The sequence below is a fragment of the Larus michahellis genome, chromosome 5, assembly GCF_964199755.1.
Source record: "Larus michahellis chromosome 5, bLarMic1.1, whole genome shotgun sequence".
NCBI classification, from domain to species: Eukaryota; Metazoa; Chordata; class Aves; order Charadriiformes; family Laridae; genus Larus; species Larus michahellis.
Window position 1 is genome coordinate 30,765,385 of NC_133900.1, and position 20,921 is coordinate 30,786,305.

The window sequence follows — 20,921 nt, forward strand, 5'->3', positions numbered from 1 at the left end:
ACAATGATAGCAGTCATGTTTGTTCCACATTACTTCTGTACGTTGTTAGGACTTGATTTTTCTGTCATTGTTCTTATACACTGCTGCTCCTGCAATGAATTCTGCTATTGTTACCGCCTTTTTTTTGTTTCCTGGGATTATTATTTTTGCGACTTCTGGGTGCGTGCATTTGTGGTGTTTCTTGATTGTATTTCAGGAAGTGTTTTCCAGTGCAAGTCAATGGGATGATCCGGTAGTTTGTCATTTGATACTACAATTTTGTCAGAGCTATCTGAGCATGAAACTCGATAGACCGGGCATTAAAGAGCAATCTTGAAGCTTCCTCATGCACTATGAACTGATGTTTGTGTGAGCTGTGAGAATCCTATTTCTCAAGCTGTGTTGAGCTGGGGCTGGTATGCCTCACTGCCATTTCTTTTAACCACCAGTGAGACAACATGAACACGTGGATACAAAACTGCTTTGGGGAGACTGAAAGTTTATTCCTGCCTCTGCCACTGAGTTGAGCCTGCTCGATTAACTTCATTAGAACTTTGTTTGTTTTTCCAGTGTGTGCCTGATTTGAATGACTCTTTAGAGCATATGCCCTTTGGGAGACAGATATGTTTTCCTGTATGCTTATGCGAAGGCCACCTGTGATTGTTTTTTTCTGGATGCTATTGCAGTTCAAATGATAAATATATTATGGTTTCAAGGTATTTAATACCAATATTTGAAAAGCCCTCATTGTATCATTCTTTTCTAGGACAAACCTGTACCTAATATCTCCAGCAATGGGAGACTATGAGGACTGTCTACCTTAGTACTGCGTCAGTATTGTGGTTTGTATGTAGAGAAATAGAATATTGCTAATTAAATCATCCAGTTGTTTGTATGGGGATCCAGAACTAAACATGTACCTGTTTGTTACAATACTTAAAAATACAAACCCAGTATCTGGCATTGTAATGGTCACAGCATTAGATCCTGTGTGTTTATCAAGCATCACTGCTGTTAGACCCTGTTGGCACTCTGCAACCTGAAGGGCTCATACGCAGTAGCCTGGAGAGTTCCCTGAGGTGAGGCTTCCAAAAGTGACACTGGAATTTCTTGCAGACCCCTGGTTCTGGTGTGATGTTTGGCCTCTCTGGCTTGAGGAGCGTTTCTCAACTCTCAGATGTTCACGTGCAGGTTTGCTGGTACTGCTAACAGTTATCTTCTACACCAGTGGTCCCCGTGGAGTGCCTTCCTTCAAGGCTCAGGGATGAAGGGTGTAGACAAAGCACTGCTCTTCGTCTAACAGTGCTAACCCCTGCTAACCTGCGTTTCTGGGAGGAAGATTTTACTTGTATTCACCAAGTGTCCAAGGTTTTAACTCTCTTTCATTTTCATGCTACAGAAGGAATCCTGTATGTGTATTTTTAAAAAGAACCATGTCTGAAGTCCCTTGGACAGTTTTTTGGTAATCCGAGAATGTTATAAGGTACTTTCAAAAAGCAACTGCCTTTTTAAAGTAGTTTGGGGATGAGAAGATGCTGCCACTGAGCTGAATAAATGTATGAGGTGGAGAGTTGTTTATTGTGTGCTGCAGGCATTGTACAGTCCAGAGGAGTGATAGCCTGCATGTTGTATCAGTGGCAGGTCTGTGATGAGTTCATATATTCAAAGAACAGAAGCTGGGAAACTATACGGTGACTGACAGGCTTTTTAGTTGCCTTTTGTCTGTTTTAAAATATTCTTAATTGAATTAACGTTTTCTGAATGAGAGACTGCAGTGCAGTACTGACAGAGCAGCATTCAGCCAGCAGCTGTGCTTCCCCCTGGCAAGTGGCATGGTGGGGTGGGAGAGAGCTGGTGCTGACCACCTGATTTCCCAAACATGAAAGCAACTGATTTATTCAGCTTTTGCTTTAATAGGACATTAGTGTGGAGACATGATATAAGTACATTTCCTTTGCAGTTGCGCCAGTACTTTCTCGTGGAAAAATACACCCGTTCTGATTGTAACAAGGAGGCATGGTAAAGCAGAATTACAGTTAAAGCAAAACTGAGTTTAATTTGGCTGAGAGACAGGATGCAGCGGTTTTAATCAAATGGAGAGCTTTCCTGTGGGAGATAGAGTTACTCCACACTAGAAAACATCCTGATTTTATATTTTTTTTTTTTTGACATTGATGGTCAAGAAGTGGAGCTCTAGCCCAGCTGTACCACTGCTGTTTCAGATCCATGGATTTAGTTTCCTTTAAGAATTGTCCCTTGCTCCTTTTCATGCTTGGCTTTTGGGTGGTTTTTTTTTGTTTTTTCTTGAAAAGGGAATTATCAAAAGTGACAGCTTTTCATCATTTCTGAAATGTTTTCTATGTAGGGTATAACTTCCCTGTGAAATGTTTTTTGGGGAAAAAGCCTTCATCGATTACAGCAGAACAAGAAAAACTGCATCTCTTTAAATTGAAAGAGGTAAAGTGGACACTCAAGTCCATGAACTCGGGGAAGAGCTCTCTCAAAACTGAAAAAAGATATCTGGTTTATATTTTGCCAGGAACTTTGAGTCAGAAGAGTGCCAAATGTGCCCACTGCAGAGGGGGGAAATGCTGTAACCTCCTCTGTGATGTTGGATTAGCATCCTAGTGCCCTGCCATTGCATTGCCCTTGTCTGCTGAAGGTGTGGTATAACTGTCGAGCAGAAAAATGGAAATTAATAGGTGATAAATTTACTTTGACACAGATGAGCTGTGTGATTCAGAGGAAGAAAATTGCAGGCATAATACATTCAGAAAATACAGTGAAGCAGTCAAAACTCAGAAGTTTGTGAAGCATATTTAGATGTCAGCACCTCTGACAAGTCTTCATAGCACATCCTGTTGCTGATAGTGAAAATGAGCAAGCTTTGCCTTAACTGTCTGGAGGTTTGTTGGACACATTGGGGGCAGGATTCAGAGTTAACTAGACTCAATTAGTCTGTTCTAGCTGGGTAGTGGAGAGAGCAGTAGCTGTACTGACAGTGAAACTCTGCAGATTGACACAAACTGTAGAGATACAGTCCAACCAAGATAAACTCACATCATCTTTTCATGCATTGTAGGTTTGTGTCCTCAGGTATGAATTTTCTGCTCTGGGTTTAACAGATTATTTCTATGAATGGCTTCCCTTTCATTATGAACTTAATTGAGTAACCAAGACATTTTGAGGAGCATGTAGATTTCTGAATTGTAAGCAATTTCCAGAAGGGAGATTCTACCTTTTTGCCAAATAAAAAATGTACAGTAGTTACATTTCAGCAAAATGTCATTGCACTTTATCAAGGCACATACTCATTCCAGGTCAGCCACTATGAAAACTTATGGGTTCGTTTGGAAAAAAGATTAACTATTCAAATTGTCCCAGAGTTTCACTGGCAAAGTGATAACAAAAATAAATGCCGATAAAGTTGTTATTAAAGATATATCCATTTTTAAGGGGAAAAAGGTGATTCTTAGGGAAGGTGTTCTGAGGGAGAAAATTATTAAAATGGGTCTGTTGCTGGTGGTGTTCTCATTCTCTCTCTCTCCTCCTCAATTCCTGGCACCTAACTTCTCATGGAGGAGGTTGGTGTGACAGCTTTTGTTCAGCTAAAGCTCTGCTCACAGCAATCCCTATAAGAAATACTGATTTCTTCTTTCTAGCGTTGTGAGTCAAAGTATCTCAGATTTAGAGAGGATCACTTCAGTATCAGAGGAGGGTAAGAACAGAGTAGCTGAAGTAAAATCCTGCTTGCATTCTGAAGTCTGACATAATTTAGCATGTAAGATGTTGATTGTCATGTTTCCTGAGGTATTATGTAGCAAACTTGAGGTGCTTAAGAGGGCTCCCAGTAGTCCATGAGTGAGGAGGGTATTTATCTTGCATATTAGCCTTGGCAGGACCTGAAATGAAACTCTTACACTAGGGAGAAAAACAATTTTATAATGCCAAATGAAGAGAGCAATCCCGTAAATGCTGTGAGTGGGCTGTGCTGAATTCATCTGAGGGGCAAGTTTCTTTTGGATGATTGCACAGTACAGCTGCCAGGAGGGTATTGCAAGGGTTAAGTCATTTTTATAGAATACTATTTCTCTGAAAGGAATCTGTTTAGATGAAAAGCATCCTAAAGAAGAGATAAAAGCACCGTTCCGCGGGTTCTGTCTGTTCAAGCAAATGACATAATAGGTGTGATTCCCCTGAATAGAAATCTCCCTGTTCGCACAGCATCCAGTTTAAGATCTCTCATGAGTCACTGTGTCCCAGTATAGAAGTTTATTAATTATTATAACATCACCTATTTGGGCACTATTGACTTTTCAAAAGCAATATTTCTATGACAATGGCACAGGATTTTCACTGTCAATTCTTTAGGTGTTTTCTAGTCTGAGAGCCTGATGCCTCCTCTCCCGCCGCTTTGTGGCATCACTTCTGCATTGACACAAAGGCAGTGTGAAACGTGCCCTGACCCAAAACCTGACGTTTGGCCTTAAGACCGTGCCGAGGCTAAGAGTAGGACAGTGATGAATTGTGTGGTAGGAAGAGCAGCCTAGAGGCATTGCTAAAAAGCAATAGTCCAGGGCTGCTGTCAGGCTTTGGCACGGTGTCAAAATATCGCAGAACTGTCATGCAGGAAGCCTCATTGCCCGCTACTCACTGCACAGTCTGTAACCTTCTGTAATTTTATACGGTAGGATTGTGATATAGTTTACGTTATTTTTTAATACAAAATGCCACTGTGTGACTGTTCAGCGTTAGGGGAAATTTGGGACATGTGGAATTTGCCCAGCAAAAAGACGGAATGCTGGGGTGGTGGTTTACCTGCATTACCTGGATGATGTTATTTGTCTTTTGTTTCTTGGTCATTTTTTCTTCTCTCCATAGCAGCCCCTGCCTCTGATGCCCCCGAGCTGTGGGAAATAGATTGATCACGGACTGAAAGGGAAGCAAGGGCTGTAGCTGAATGGGGTGGTTGTGGGCTTGGGGTGTGCTTAAGCCCTCTGACATTTGAATTTGACATAAAAGCAGTTGCAGGGGGATGTTGTCTGTGCCATGCACAAAGCAGGCAGAGAGCTGTGAACTGATGTTTGGGAACGGACTGAGTGATAAAATGGTGCGACCATGCCGCAGCACAGTGCAGATGGGCCTTATCTCATTGCCATTTCAAAAGCAGTCTAGCAGCGGGGAGCTCGGCACGGGCTCCCGCGCTCCGCTGGTGAGCCCTGTCTGAGCATCGCGCTGGTCTTATTAGTGTCAGCGGTAGGAAGGTGCTACTGTCTGCAATTAGCATGCTGCCTGCCGCTCCGCAGCTCTCTGAAGTAGGAGGAGGTCGCTGCGTGTGAGAGGAATCCTGAGAGCAGCGTCCACAGTGGCAAAGCGGCCAAGAACTTTGATGAACCAGGAAAGATGAGAAGAGCTGCAGGGCTGAAGCTTGGCCAGGTGATTAAGACATGGCCTGAACTGTACAAAGACGTTTTGGGTGGTTTCCCAAGAGGAGGAGTTTCAAATTAGCTGGAGCAAAAATTCTGGCAGACGGTGGGGAAAAGCACTGCAGCGTGAGCTCTCCTACGTCTGTTTACATTGGGTACCCCCCGGAGGTGCCCGGCTCGGCTCGGAGCCTCTGTGCCAGGCACAACATGGGTGTACGGAGGGGTACAGTCTGCACGCCTGCTGTGAGGAGGGGTCACACGGGGCTCTCAAAGCACACTAGGTGAGGCAACAGTGCCGATAATGTTTTGGAGGAGTCCTGCAGGAGAGGGGGGTTAGGCAGGAGGAGCTGTTAGGCTGTACAAACTTTGCTTTCTGTGATTTTGGCTTAGAGCGGGGTGGGTGTGTACACACGCTGCACGTGGTGTTTTTAACTAGCTCATGTTATGTTTCTTTGAACCCTTTTAAAATGTCAGGAGACTGAAGGCTTTTGTTCTAACAAGCAGAGCTTGACAAACTGCTGAGGATTTGCACCTGTGAGATGGGGAAAAACTGGCACTAGGGGAGGTTGTTCCTTCTTAGGTAGCGCCCGCTCCCCAGCAAGCCCCAGGGAGGGACTGGGGAGGTCCTGCCTCCCACCACTGACCAGCCCTGGCTGCACTCCTCAAGCAACCCTTGTTTTACCTGAATGCATGAGTAGGCATTATATTTTTAATAGATATATGTGATATATATATATATAAAAAAATCTATATATGGGTGTTGTTCCTCCTATATAAATAAAGGTGCAGTATTGGAATTGTCTGCCTGCTAGAGGCACATTCAGCTTGTCATCTGTTGCACTTCACTGTAACTTGTTCAGAGGGGGGCAAAAGTTGATTTTATTTTTTATTTCCAATGGCTGGGAGAACAAATAAAAAGTCTAGAAATGTAGATAAACCACTGGAATTATTATAGGCATTATTGACTGGAGGAAAAAAATGCTTACTTTTTTCTCTTGGGATTTTGTTCTTTTTTTGTTGAGTGAAGTCCTTCCCTTTTGCCCTCTGAAATTAGCCAGTTGTTGTTGATAACTTTTTGGTTGTTATTTTCTCATCCAGCAATTTTTAGTGTTCAGCTGCAACCCATCTCCTATCTTTTCATTAAGTTTGATGCGGAAGAAGCATAGTAAATTTTGTGATTCTGACATACATGAGAATTCAGTATTATTTCTGAGTAAATGAATGATGCTGGAATTCATGGGCCGGAAAAACAGCCAGTGAAAAAACAGCATAGCACCATATGAACTAAAACCTTGATTATACCTTTGCTATCAGCTGAATTTTATGTAAATGTTCTTTCTAAGCACAGCGGTAACACTAAGCTTAGTCCTGCCATCTCTGAAGTCAGTAGCTGAGCTCAGGGAGGGAGGTGGCACAGGTGGGCTGTGATGTACCTGCACGTACCTCACGGTATCTTATTTTCGGCACCTCTCTAGGACACAGTTTGAAGCTGGACTCATCAAATAGAGGAAAAAGAGCATTAACATGCGGGGGAATTTTTTTTTAAATTTCAAAATCCACTGTTACCAGTTGCTGGACTCGTGTGTCAGTAAGTTAGGTTTTGGCTTGGAAGAGGCTTTTGGCTCAGGGTGCATTTGCAGGAGCAGGGGGAGTGTGACAAGATGGGAACTGGAGCCACGAGGAGCTGCTCTGGAGCTTTGCCATGTCTTGTGGCCTTAAAGCCTGGCTGAGGGCAGCAGCAGAGGAGGACAGACGGCTGCAGACTTGCTCTGCCAGGTAGAAAACATGGCAAGAGGCAATTTCTTCTTCATAAGGGCATGTTGCCACTGCCTCTTCTCTTGGCTCAGACAGTAAAAAGCTTATTTCACCATTAGGAGGTGGCCAGAAGGCTGGAAAATGTAAGAGGACGGGAGAAAAGCAATGGGGTCAGGAGCTGGGAGTGAAAGGTTGATTGCTTGGGAGTGCTCTCGCCCGCCCACAGACTGGGGGCACGCAGAAATAAATTGTGTGTATGAATAGAAAATAGATGGGGTCTGACCTTGCTTACTGAGTTTAATGAGGGTTCAGACAATGAAATCAGGGGAAGGAGATATTTGCCCTGATTTTAATCTTCGTTTATCTTAGTCTTAGAAAAAGTGTTCTGTATTTTAAACCAAGGAACAAGTACAGAGGAGAGAGAACAGCTCTGTGTTTGTGAATGCTATTTTAACAAGAGGTCCCCAAGCTGATATGGGTCTGTATCATAATTTGCTATGGACTTTGTGCTTTTATTAGAATTACTAGCAAAGTCACAAAGTCAATTTACCTGTCATCTCCTGGGATGAAGAAGGGAACAGTGTGATTGTTGGAATGGCTGATGTTGGTGCCCCTTGGTTGTTTGAAGTTACTAATGTTGTTTTTTCAGGTATAGAAAGTGTCGTTATGACATGAATGGGCAACAGTACTTCACTTGGGTTTGCGTTCACTGTTTTCGCTTGTTGAAACATTGGCAAGAGGAACAAGTTTTTTGTTTCTATTTTTAGTCAGCAGAAGGTCCAAGTTGCAACACTCAAGACTTGGACATTTCCAAGATGTGATGGAGTCTTAGAGCAGGAACTAAAATGTAGTTCCCTGCCAGGCCTGAGCTGCTGCCCAGGGAAAACAATCGATAGAGGAAAGGTTACAAAGAGAAGAATTTTTTTTTTTTTTGTTTGACAGCTGGCTAATCTTTCTGGATTTGGAAGGTCATAGTCATGAGACATAGACAGAGTAATAATAGCAATGCGTGTCTGACAGAATGCCCTGCTGCTTTATGGCTATTAGGAAAATACCACAGGAATTAATTTTTTAAAAATAGCTCAGCGTTGCAGGCACAAGGGGTGTGACTATGGCTGCAGGAAAAAGTTTTGGCTTCTTAGTTCCTAAAGGAAAAAAATTCCTGTTTGCTTAGTGTTTATCTTGAGGAGTAAATTGGCTTCTCCTGCCAGAGAAAACAGTCTTTGGGTTCATCAGGTCCTGAGGCAAAGAAACTTTATTATTGTTTGGGTAGGATCTGGCAAACACTACCAGGTGCAGTGCTTTATACCTAATGTGAATCTTCCTGGTAGATGGGGGCCTAAACTTAAAAGTATGCAGCTGAGGGTAAAGGCTTTGATAGTCTGTTTTCCATCAAAAGCTGGAGACCACAGCAGCAATACAGAGCTGGAAGATGGAGAGAAAAAAGTTGGGGTCCCGGACCAAACTGAAGGGTAAGAGAAAAAGTGCAGTTGGGAAACTTTGAGAGCTGTGTGAGGAGGAGGAGAAAGAGGAAGAAAAGGCAGGGGAGGAGAGGAAGCGACCTGTGCAGAGAATGGAGAGCTGTACTCCCTCCGTGCAGAGGACGGGGAGTTGTACCCCACACAGTGTGCTGCGGTGAGTGTGCCCAAGCCCTAACTGCAGCCAGGGGCAGAGGCAGCAGGATCGGGTCCTGCCAGGAGTTAGAAACTCCTCCAGCAAGGTGTGGGGGTGTTGTGATGCCCCCATGGCTGCCTGCCATCATGCTGTGCAGAGGCACCCAGGCGAGCCAGCGTGTGCGCACGGGGCAGCGTAGCTGTGTTAACGCAGTCTGTGCCCACGCTGGTTTATCCCCGCTCCCACTGGGGGAAAATGGCAAGTCTAGGGCCCATCTGGAGTGGTGTTGGCTCAGCACTGGGTCTCCAGGTGCAGGAGCACAGTTAGCTGCAAGGACAAAACAGCTGGTGGCAAGCATTGCCTATGCCCCCTGCCCAGGGATTAGAGCCCTCAGCTGGGACTAACTGGGGGCAGCACAACCTCTCCACCAGCCCAGAGGTTGTAGTGACTGGAACCAGAGGAGGTGGCTTCAGGGTTTGCACTTTGCAGGTAAGAGTTACCAGTATTTTGAGTATAGTGCCTATAAAATTGCTGGTAGGTGTGTTGAAGAGCTTTTGACAGATTGGTGTCACTGTGGGCTAGACTGGAAGCTCTGCAGCACAACTGTAATGTGCTGAAATGCGAGGCTGCAAGAGCTCTGCCTTTGTCTTGCCCTCGTGCTGCCCTGGCTTAGTGTTGGTGCAAATGCACTTTGTAAAAACCTGGAATGTTGGTAGCTTTTGTTTAATTAAAGAATCTACTTTGGAGCCTCGTAGAGCACTCCGCATGGGAGATAGGAAGGACATGTGGTACCTAGGTAGGAAGAAAAAAAGCTGCAGCGCAGAGTATGGCGGAGAAGGGAGGGATGTTGCATTTCAGTTCTTTGTTGTAGGCAAAAGAGTTTGTTCATTTTCAGGTACAGGAGAAATAGGATTTTAAACAACAGTTTTTACTTGGAGTAAGAACTCCATTTACCACATCCGCTTTGAAATGCTGCTTGGATGCTTGTTTCACGCGGCTCTTCTGCAGTGAGTTTGCCAACTGCTTGGCAAGGGACAGGGGAAATGCCTGTTAAAAATTAACTAGCAACTGAGATAAATGACATATGAATGGCTTGGGGACCATGGTGATTTCATCAGTGTCTGATCTACTTGCTTGCCTCATGGTTGCCCAAGTTCCTTTGTAACGTGTTTTTGGTTTTCTCGGCTTTCTGTACAGCAGCCGTCTAGATGCCCTGTTCAGAAATTCCTTCGGGAGAGAAAGTCAGATGCGCTTCTCTGAGCAGCTGAGAGGATTCATTTTAATCAGGAGCAAGGTGTTTTGTATGGAATTAGCAAAGGGCCTGGTCTTGTGCCACAGAAGCCAATGGCACCTGGGTCCAGAGTGTCTTCAGCGTGCCTCGCCTGACTATGGCGGTGGCAAGAGGGCCGAGTCGGAGGTCCAGGCCTCTGGAGGTTACAGATGAATTAAACTTGTTTGTAAGCTTCCCCCGTTCAGTAATGCCGGATAATGGACGCTTTTAATTGTGCTGCTGCTTTTAACTCTCTGCAATTGCAGGTTAGGCTAGTTGACCTGTCTCTGTGTATCAAGAGGACAGTGTGCAGCAGTAGCGTTTGCGATCAAGCTCAAGTAAATGGTGTTTACCTACCTCTGGGTGCACAATATAAGCTTCTGCCCACTTTTCTTATCTGCAACGTGGGTGACTTTACTCACCTTACTTACATCAGTATAAATAGGGGTGTGGAGAGATGCAGAGAGAAAATACCTACTGGTCCCTTGAACATGTTTGGGGAGCTCCCGGGCAGCCTCACCTCTCAGCTGAAAGGCCGGTGGGTGAAGCCTGAGAGCGCTGGAGCAGCCTGTGCCTGTTCTGCTGCAGCTCTGTACAGTTCCCTTACAGGTGCAAGACATTTGTCTTCCCAAAAGGGCGGTCATCAAAGGGTAGAGCTCGTTTGTGCAGTCCATACACATCCCCTAAGGGAGTTATTGCCCCGTCACTGGGACATGAAGCATGGGTTGTCCATGTTGAGTGTCAGGATGCAGCCATCACTCCAAGGATGTTTTTAATAGCAGGTTTGAAAACCCGCCTCACATATTATTTTGCGTGCTGCAAGGTTACCTCGCAGTCGCTGTTGGCAGCCTTGCGTGGTTTGGAGATGCTGTGTTCCTGGGCTGTCCCAGGCAGGCCAGCCTTTGGAAAACTCACCAAAGTGTGTGTTGGTGCATTTCCGGGCCAGAAATGGAGTCCAGTTGTTTTGCAGTTCCGTACTGGTGAGTGCAGTTGCAGGATTGCTTACATTCTCCATTTGTGCCTCCTGTGGTTTCCCCTGTAGTTGCCTCTTGAAGGGTCACAGTTCAGATCTGTTTGCCACATGCTCAGGATATTGCCCTATTTTTACAAGGGCATGTAGTGATAGGACAAGGGGTAATGTCTTCAAACTGGAAGAGGGTAGATGTAGATTAGGTATCAGGAAGAAATTTTTCACTATGAGGGTGGTGAGGCGGTGGAACAGGTTGCCCAGGGAAGTTGTGGATGCCCCATCCCTGGAAGTGTTCAAGGCCAGGCTGGATGGGGCTTTGAGCAGCCTGGTCTAGTGGGAGGTGTCCCTGCCCATGGCAGGGGGGTTGGAACTGGATGATCTTTGAGGTCCCTTCCAACCTAAACCATTCTATGACTCTATGATTCTATTTGGGGGTTTTGTGCAGTTTGCTACCTGCACGCTAGGACCGAGTTGCAGTACGCAGGGGACTTCAGTCAGAGCAGCTGGCCCAGAGGGTGGTACTGAACGGGCCTCCTCTGTTGAGGGTCCCTCATTAGGAAGGAAGCAGACTTGCATGTCAGGGAAGGAAAATCTCCTCCTTACCTTCATCAGGGAGCATGAAAGTTTGAATTTGCCCAATGTCTTTAGCAGCACAGCTCATACCTCTGATAAAACTTGAAAGAAAAATGAAGAGAGTTGCACATGTTAGGGACCACCCGGTCCCAGCCAGCCTTGGAGGGTTAGTCATCGTTTGCGTGTTTGCTGCGATGCCAAACACACTCTGTGGAGTAAGTGGTGTCCTGGGAGGGGATGGCTGAATAGACGATGAGGAACAGTGTCACAAAGAGCCTCAGTGAGAGGCCTGTGGACTGGAGCTCTGTGGCCAAGCCGTATTTGAACCCCTACAATTTTTGTCTAGCTCTCTAACCGCCTATATAAGCCAATCAAAGGCCATATGGTGATGAAGGTATCCCTTGATGTACTGCGTACTTTCTCTGCCTATTTTTCATATTAATGAAATATTTTTTTCAAGCCCTGGTCACATGTCTCTATTTGGCAAACAAACCGCTCCAATAAAAGCTGGCAGAGCAGCTCACAGTGTTTCCCAGCGAGCGGGTGAGTGTGCCAGGGCTGCTTGCGAATGCCCAGCCCAGCTGCCAGAATGCCGAGGTCTCCTAACGCCCCACAAAACTGCCTGGGTACCTTGTGGGTAATTACACATCACTTGGGTTTAGCAGTCAGCCTTTGGTAATGGAGTTCAGCCAATTAAAATTTCTTTTTATGAGCAGGATAGAACCCATGGTATATGACAGGAGGGTGACTGAATTGCTCATAGTTTAGTGCACCTCTAATTAAGCAATAAAAGTGTCTGGTTTCTGTGTAAATTGACGTACACTATAGAGTTGTGGGGTTTAATGTTTGTGAGCAGTTTCAGTGTCTTCCAGCCCTATTTATACACTCCAAGGCACAACGACTAAAGGGATCCCCTAGACTATGAGCAAGAATCATGCATATTTGATATTTAGGAGAGAACACTAAATGTCCCATCTGGGCTTGGAAACGTTGAAGAGCCCCATAGGATCACAGTATCTCCTGTCTTCCAGCTGGTCCAAGAAACTGAGGTAAGATGACAACGTTTCCTGAGGCTAACTCAGAACTTCAGAGGGATGGAAGTCAAAGTGTCTCTCTTGGACACTCCTGAATCCTACTAATCAAACTTCTTGCCTTAGACAGTCTTCCAGTTATTTTCCTTGGGTTGGATGTTAAGATGGTCTTTGCTGAGAACGCTTGTGTTGTCATCACCAGCTGAGGTGGCACACATCGCCTGGGCTCCCAGGTGAGGAGCTCTTGTGCTAGACCTGAACCCAGGGATGCGGGAGTGCCTGTCACTGTGCCACTCAGGATTTATATCTAGAGGGAAAGGTCTGGAAAAGGGGGAGAAAGTTTACTTGCACTTGGCATCCCAAAATATTGGTATTAAGATCCATTGAGTAAGTTACAACATTTGCTGGAGCAAAATAATAGGCAAGAGACTTGTTCTTTTAAGTCAGCCAGCTTTTTTTTTTTTCTTAATTTAAAATTTGGATGTTTCTTTTGGTCTGCTACCGATCACATATCAGGGCATCCTTTTGGCTGATTAGCCTTTTTCTCTGGGCACTTGTGTTACACGTGTATTATTGTGCTCATCTGGGAATAAAATCATGTAAAAACATACTTTAAATTGGCAGTGGTTCCTTTTTTGGCAGAACCTCTGTGGAGCAGCTGTATGACACCCTGAGATGCAGGATCTGAGGGAAATGCGTGGTAGGAGTGGGCTGTGCAGCTTTTCCCATGGCAGTGTCTGTGGGGTTTCCCGTTGTGCTGCTTCTCTGGATGGGGAATGTGCCGTAAGGTGGAAGACCAACAAAGCCCTGTTTGAGCGCTGCAGCAGGAGGGGGACTGAGGGCAACTCTTCCTTCTCCTTCCATGTCAGACTGCTGCGTGGGCCCGAGAGCACCTTAGCAGTACAGCCAAGAAGCACAGCTCTCTGTCCCCCCATTGATTTCAGTAGCTTGCTGCACCTGAGGCTTGTAGCCATGGTCGGTGTTTTTTCCCAGGGTACAAGAAGGTATGATCACGTTTGAAGACACCAGTCATGACCCTTGCTAGGGACCGGACCTTGGTGTGTGTGTGGGGGGGGGGGAGTGGAGATGCTGAAATCTCAAGCATCCTTGAGATTTCAGTCATAGGGATTTTTGGGAGACTGTCTCACAGCTGCATCTCAGCACCTGTGGTGTCTGTGTAGAAAGAGGTAGGGCGGGGGGTGGGACAGCAGCCTCTTCCCCTCCCCTCTGCCCACTCCACTTGCTTTGATGCCACCTGCCCTAGCTCTGGCCTTTTATGTCGGGTTTCTTGTTTGCTGGCTCTCTTGTATACATACATTTGCAAAGTACTTTTTGCAAAGCAGCCATGCTAAGAGCAGGCCAGTTGCACAAACTGAGAGGCAAACTGCGTGTGGTTTTGCGTGAGGGGGTTGGCGGGGCATTTCTGAAGGAAAGGATGTGTTTTACTATTCACATCACACTGCTGCGTCCTCAGAAAGCACGCTCTTCTCCTGCTTACAGCGCACAGGGCACACCCTTCATGGCTTAAATCGGGATTTGCAAGATTCGGGGCTGTTTCCGTGGGTGCCATTCTGGGCAGTCAGGATGGGCAGCGACACTGAGCCCCGCGGGCTCCAGCTCTCCCAGCAGATGCTGGCATGGCGTCAGCCCTCACCAGCCAGCTCTGATGCAAACAGCTGCTGGCACGGCTGGCACAGCTTACCCTGGGGCCAGCTGTCCACAGGCAGAGTGCACATCGACACCCCCTTGGGGATACAGGGATTTAATAGTATGGATGCATGGATACAGATTCAATAGTACGGATACAGGTATTATGTGCTATCTAACCTCAGGGCCAGAGGACAGTCCCAGGAATGTTTCACTGATAAAGCGGTGGCCTCTCTGGAGTTCATGGAGACCTAATTTCTGTGAAGTTGACATAATTACAAACTGAGCCATTTTGAACGAACAATCTCTCTTAAACAAAGTGGAATATTACGTGACTATGCCACCAGACCCAAGAGGTTTTGCGTTGTCTATGGAAGCTTAACATTACCAGCTTCCTTGCAGACGAGAAAGATGGACGCTCACTAAGATACACATCCAGTCCTTTTCCTGTTTCAAAGCCAATTTTCTTTGAAAGGCTTTTTTTTGTTGTTGTTGTTCGCAGTAAGAAGACAGCGGTACTGAACCAGAGCGTATGCGTGCTGCAGCAGTCCTGCTTCATACATAGAAGAATTCTGTCTTGGACCATCCTGACAGGGGAAGAAACCTGGTGAGTCCCTTTCTTTGAGTTTTTGACCTAAAGCAGGGGCAGGGGCAAAAGGCAAGGGAAGAGGTGACATGGTCCCCCCTTCTGCTGAGGCACCAGTGGTATCAGAGCAATGATGGTGTCTCCCTGAAATCCCGTGTAAGTGGCAACCCCAGACTTTAGCACTGCTGTTGCATGCCAATGCAGTAAAATCATTCTCTGAGTATACTGTACCTTGTCTTTCCAGGCATTTGCCAAACTCAAAATGAATATCAAAAGGATTCTGGATGAGAGTCTGAAATGAGAACATGGGCTGTTGAAACACACGACGAGGAAAGACCTGGAAGAAGAGTGTGAAAGAGAACTATTCCTGGCCTGAAAGAAGGTAAAAAGTCATAAAGTTAACAAAAATTACTGGAAAAGTGCTGTAGGATTTGGCTGTATCACAGAGAGAGGAGCGTTCTTATTCTGTGTGCTAGATAAATACTTGGCTTCCTTGCTCAAACTCTGGCCTCAGCCTATTGGGCACGATACCCGTGTGGGCACACACACGCGCACAGTGTATGCGATGATACGTAATGTTGCCTGGCACAGAGTACAGAGATGCTGTAGAGATGCCCCTTTTGCTCTAGGGATGTGGTGTCTGTGATACCTGTAGGAGTGGTTTGATGGCAGTGGAGCCTTGTTCCTCGGTCTTGGGGAGTCCTTTGATAGCTGGAGTACAGGAAAACAGAAAAGCAGCAAAAATCTGCCCATGTAACCCATGAATGAGGTTAAATATTACTAAAAGAAAGAATTGGTTGATTCTTAACAGCTATTGGGAAAACAACCTGAGGAAAAATAATGATGGAGTGCCTGATCTGTAGAGCAGGGAATTGTTTCTTTGTCCACAACATTCGGGTCCGTTTTGCTTTCTTGTTTGACATTTTATTAAGAAAATGAGGGATAGATCTATACTTTTGACATGTATCAAGCACGTGTGAGCATGATATCCCACCTGGCTCTCTAGAGTTAAATTAGAAATTTCTTAGGTGAAAAACGGCCACCTAACATGAAGAGTCCAATGAGCACTCCCATCCAGTAATTGCATCAACAACTATCCTCATCTCAGGAACGTACCCAGGCTGTTTGTCAAGTTTAAAAAGAGACATAAAAAAATCAATCATTTGTTTTTCAACAAATAGGCTCTTTCAGCCCAAAGCAACCAACAAGAGCACTGTCTAGACGAAAATTTTTTTCAAAGCAAAGGAACAGGGCTTTATGACCTTGGAAGAGGTCATAAAAGTGCATGAGGAGAATTGGTAAGAGCAGAGCAGCTAGAATGTGATTTGATTCATTTTGGATTTAGAATGCTGAAAACCTGCACAGAGCTGGTGTCTGAACCCTGTAGGTGCGTCAGTCTGTAGTGTTGAAGTTGTCTTTGTGGTCCCTCAAGGTCTTTAGTCCATTGGCATCTTCCTCTCAACCACATGAAGCATTATGGACATTCCAAATGCATTTCCTCCCGTATCGCCAGGTCAGTTTGATGCAGTAGGTGTGTTCTTGGAATGCATTAATTTTCAAAGCTTGATGAGGTTTCTGTGTTCTTTCAAACCACTACTTACTTGGAACTTACCACTAAAATGTCTCTTCTTTCTTTCTAAAGTTGCAAGTTTATACTAATGCATCGTTCATCTCAATTTTTCTTTTTGGCATGGAAAAATCTGAAGTCATAAAACCTTGTGTGACTACAGGACGTGAGGATAAGATGGCAGGTAAAGTGTTTTAACTACCGGGAAAACTTTGATAATTTGGTGATTGTGATATAGATCTACGTAAGTAAAAATTGCATAGGATTTAACTGGGCCTCAGTTGACAATTAATGACTCCGTCTTTCTAACATTCACAGTTAAAATTTTAAAGACAAACAGCTATAGTTTCTCTTGTTGTGTATCTTTAAATGCAGAGTGAAGAGGTTTCAGGGTGACTCTGAGAATGCATACACAGATCCCCAGTCTGTGATTTTAGCAGCCTTTGAGATGGTTACCGCGCCTCGTTCGCAGGGGGGAACAGCCTGGATACAGAGACCTGGTACTTGGATTGGAGGCAGGTGCTACTGCTGCGTCTTTTCTCCAGGAGGACAGAGTAGGATGATGAAGGCTGCTGTCACAAGCATTATTCTGCTGAGGGCTGTCTGTTTATGACTAATTTAACTCTTACTAGGGTGGTTATTATAATCTCCCACTATATTAAAACCTGGGGAAGCTTTTCTCCAGAATGGATGGGGTTTATTGAAAGCACTCACATACTGACATAATGCCATGGCTCTGATGAGGTGAGGCGACCGGCTAGAATGGAAGCTGGAAACAAAATCTTGTATCAGTCCCTTCCATCGTACTTAACTTTGATGTCAGCAAACGCACGCTACCACTGGTCATGGTACATGTAACTGATGAAGAATCTTTATTTTCAATCTTTTTTTGGGAAAAAAGTTTAATGTCTTTTAAAAACATTAAATTATCATCTGTCAAGAGGTTATAATGTACATTTGATAAATGTTTTTGTGTTAATTTAATGCAAGTTCTTCTGCTTGCCTACGTATTTAAGCAGGAATTTCTTTTGGGACAGTTATTTATTAAACCCTAAGCAGGAAGGGCAGTTAGAACCGCCTTCCTAGGCAGACCTCAGACCCTATTCTTATCTCTTTCTTGAGGCTCATACGAAAATGGCACTATCTGCTCCCTCCTGGCTGAGGCCTGTGGCTGTTGGGAGCCGCCTGAAAGAGCGGGCGCAGTGAGAGCTGGAGAAGGATGGTGAGGACAGAACCACTGACCGACCTCGCCTTGGCTCTTCAGAACCTCCGGGAGAAGGTGACGCACACACAGCGTGAGGGCACAACCCAGCTGCAGAGGTGAGCGACTGACAGCCAGAGCAGCTCCTCCAGAGCCAGCCTCTCAAAGACTACCTCAGTGTCCACTCTTAGCTGAGACTTTGGTAGTTACTTGTTTGATTGTAAGGATGAAATGCGTTCGTGAAATACAGAGACCCCCAAACCCTCCTCCTCTCACCTGAGCACTTGTTTCAGTTTACCTTCTGAAGTCATTCAAATTCTGGGTTCTAAAGACCATTTGTAAAGGAGCAAAAAACCTCTTTTGTCTTGCCTAGACAGGAGACAGATTTCTACTTTAACCAGGGAGCCTGAATCCCAAGAAGTTGTAATTATATGTGTAAAGACCATCTTCATCCACTGTAGATGAACCAGACCAAAATGTGTTAATCTTGTTAGATGCCAAAGAATGTAACAGTTTGTGCAGGTTCCGTAGTGTGTGGACTACGGGAGCTGCTGCTTCTGCTTGTAAAATGGACATTTTATATTGCAGAAGCTCTTAAATTACCTGTGACACTGTTCTTGAAAAAAGCTAGGTTTAATATTGTCATTCTTCCTTTTGAATAATACATATGATGCTCTTGTCACATTATAGTGAAATGTCGTTTTATTTGTAAATCTGGTAAGAAGAGCTACTTCACTTTGGTTGAATCGTCATCTTTTGGTTCATTTCACTGCAACAGAAACCAGACTTCTGATCCAGCAATGAAAACAAGACTTCCAATTCGTAGCAAGTAACAGCCTCCTTTACTGATTACTTTAAAATAACAACAAGGTATTTCAATTATTCACAAATATTTCTGACATATTACAAAGTAATGTTAGAGGAAAAAACCCAAGATCGTATTTGAAGCAAAATAGTTTAAAAATGTTTACAAATGCATTGTTTTTTCCTTTTCAAAATGTTTGTTGGTACAGTTTTGCAGGAGACTATCTGTTTGGTCAAACTTCCTTCTGCCATAGGTACTGTGCTTTCTCCTAGGGGACAAACTCAAAAATATTTTCACAACAGTAGTTTGTCAGAAACAGGAGATTGGAATGTGACCTCTAATGGTCTCGCAATTTTGTCTCTGTGGACTTTGTGCAAGACTTGACATGAATTATTTTTTTTTTTCAATGATAGTTTTGTAACATGGTATGAAGCTGACATTTATTCTAGATCGTATTTAACTAACAACATTTTATCAACCTCTTGTCATTTTCTTAAACGTTACAATTACTTTGTCAAATCTAGACTTGTTCGCAGCGACGATGATGATAACGTTCCTTATTTAAAAAACCACAAACCAAACAGAAGAATTCCCTGGGAAACTGCACATGCATGATACATAACTAAGAAATTAGTCCAAAGTTCTGATAAATATTTAGTTCCAGGTAGAGCTAATAGTTGTTCTAGTTCTAAAGGATAAAATGTTTATTATATACAGAGGAGTTGGATGGAATATGGACGTTTGACAAAGGTCGCTCAAGGCATTTCACAGTCGGAGTTGTTCATACAGCATTACGGCGACTGCCCTGTTTGCTTCCGCGTAGGCTTGTCCCACCTGCAGCAAGGGAACGTTCCCGGTAGCGTCAACGGGCTCAGTCTTACAGGATGCCAGTTGTCTTCTCCAGGCTGCTCCGTCTTCAGCTGAACCAGGAGTTTCTTGCAGGATTGAGGGCCCTTTAGGGCTGGCTCCTGAGCTACACGCAAACGTGTCCAGCATTATGGGATGCCAGTTTATATCAGGTAAGGGTTTGGTCTTTTGCCTTCAGCATATTACAACATGAAAAACTGCACCAGCATTTTTCAGTGAGCACCATTAACTGACTTTGGTAACGTATCTATCAGCACGACCAGCGGGATCAAAGAATATGCCGTCTTGTACAATAAGAAAGCGCGGCTGCCAATTACCTTGCAACTCAACTAGAGTCTGTAAATATTAAAACCATAAATATGTTAATAACCATACACATATACACAAAACACAGCAGTAGCAATATTACAGGATGCAGCGCCTACTCGATATAACTGCTTTTTGTTACTACAGATGCAACGCCAAAATAAATGCTATTTAATATGAAGCAAACCCTTCTTCAAAGGTCGATGGCAGTAAGCCAAAGGTCAGGTCCGGGCTTACGCTAATCTGAGGTGACTCGGAAGCTAGATCAATCCCACTGTCTATCGAATCTAATCAATGAAAGAGTAGCACTAGCTACTCTTGACTGTCTGTTACTACTAAACCTTTCTAAGCTGGAGCTTTCTTTTGCCGCCATTTGTAATTAATTCTCCCTTTTTCACAAGTGCTCGTTGTGCGAGCACTCACCAGCTTAACAGGGGACAAAGTTATGACATACAGAATATGATGTAGGGGTAAGGATTAATAGAAACAGCCAGCATATGGGGTTGGTGTTCCTGAATCCTGGGATGGTCTCTCCATGGTTTTAAGTGACGTTTCAGTGAGATTGCACTTAGCAGACCATTTTCTTCTTTTTTGTGCGGTTCTGCTTCAAAGCTTGGTAGGAACAGCACAAGAAGGCCTAGAGGAGATGACTGTGCTGGTCCATTGTCTTTGCTAATGCTCTTCAGAGCAGCGTCCCCTCCTCAAGATCACATCATCTAGTCCAATGTCCCCAGTTCTTCCTGTCCCTTTCTCCCCTTTGAAAATAACCTGGGAAGAGAAATAGAAGAAATTTGAGTGCAAAAAACGTGTAAAATGTGAAGTGTAAAATGAAGGAAGCTTTAGTTGAGGAAGGTCTCAACAGTAAGAAAGCAAAAGCACAAGAAAGCTCAGGCAATTGCAACTGACTCACAAAAGCCTATTTATTCTGCTCAGAATTATGGCTGGCTTTTCTATTTCTGATCCTCTCCCTTCACTTTGGCAGGATCTTTGTGAAGAACCAGCAGTTCAGGACAGAGTTGATCCAGCTGCCCCATCTGCTGAGGTGAGATGAACTTCCACATAAGAGAATCTGGGCATTTGCTACACATCGTCTCTACACTGTTTTCATTGTCCCTCATGGCAAAGACATGAAATCCTCTGTATTCTCAAAAATGTTTTCTAATAGAGGAGCTTTCCGTTGCTAAAGCACCTTGCAGCTGCCTTAGTTGTGGGAATTAGAAACATCCATCTTTAACTTAACGAGTTCTGGCTCCTGCAGACTCATAGTGACCTGGCTCCTCACAAAATGGTGGCGGAAGTTTGGGCATGGATTTACACAAATCAT

General features: G+C 44.5%; 1 protein-coding gene and 1 long non-coding RNA gene across 3 annotated transcripts in view; one reads left to right on the forward strand and one right to left on the reverse strand.

Annotated features, from left to right (window-relative positions):
- Nucleotides 1-14,766: 14,766 nt before the first annotated feature.
- Nucleotides 14,767-18,064, forward strand: LOC141744108 (uncharacterized). Its single transcript, XR_012587335.1, has 4 exons — nucleotides 14,767-14,872; nucleotides 15,096-15,233; nucleotides 16,494-16,602; nucleotides 17,541-18,064. It is a non-coding gene; the product is annotated as an uncharacterized LOC141744108 (long non-coding RNA).
- Nucleotides 18,065-18,442: 378 nt separating this feature from the next.
- The window catches only part of NPNT (nephronectin), a 54,403-nt gene continuing 51,924 nt past the window's right edge, over nucleotides 18,443-20,921 (reverse strand). For both annotated transcript variants that reach the window (XM_074589421.1, XM_074589420.1), the window contains one exon: nucleotides 18,443-20,365. In XM_074589421.1, the coding sequence (XP_074445522.1) occupies nucleotides 20,270-20,365 (96 nt within the window). In that variant the 3' untranslated portion in view covers nucleotides 18,443-20,269. The remainder of the gene's footprint in view (nucleotides 20,366-20,921) is intronic.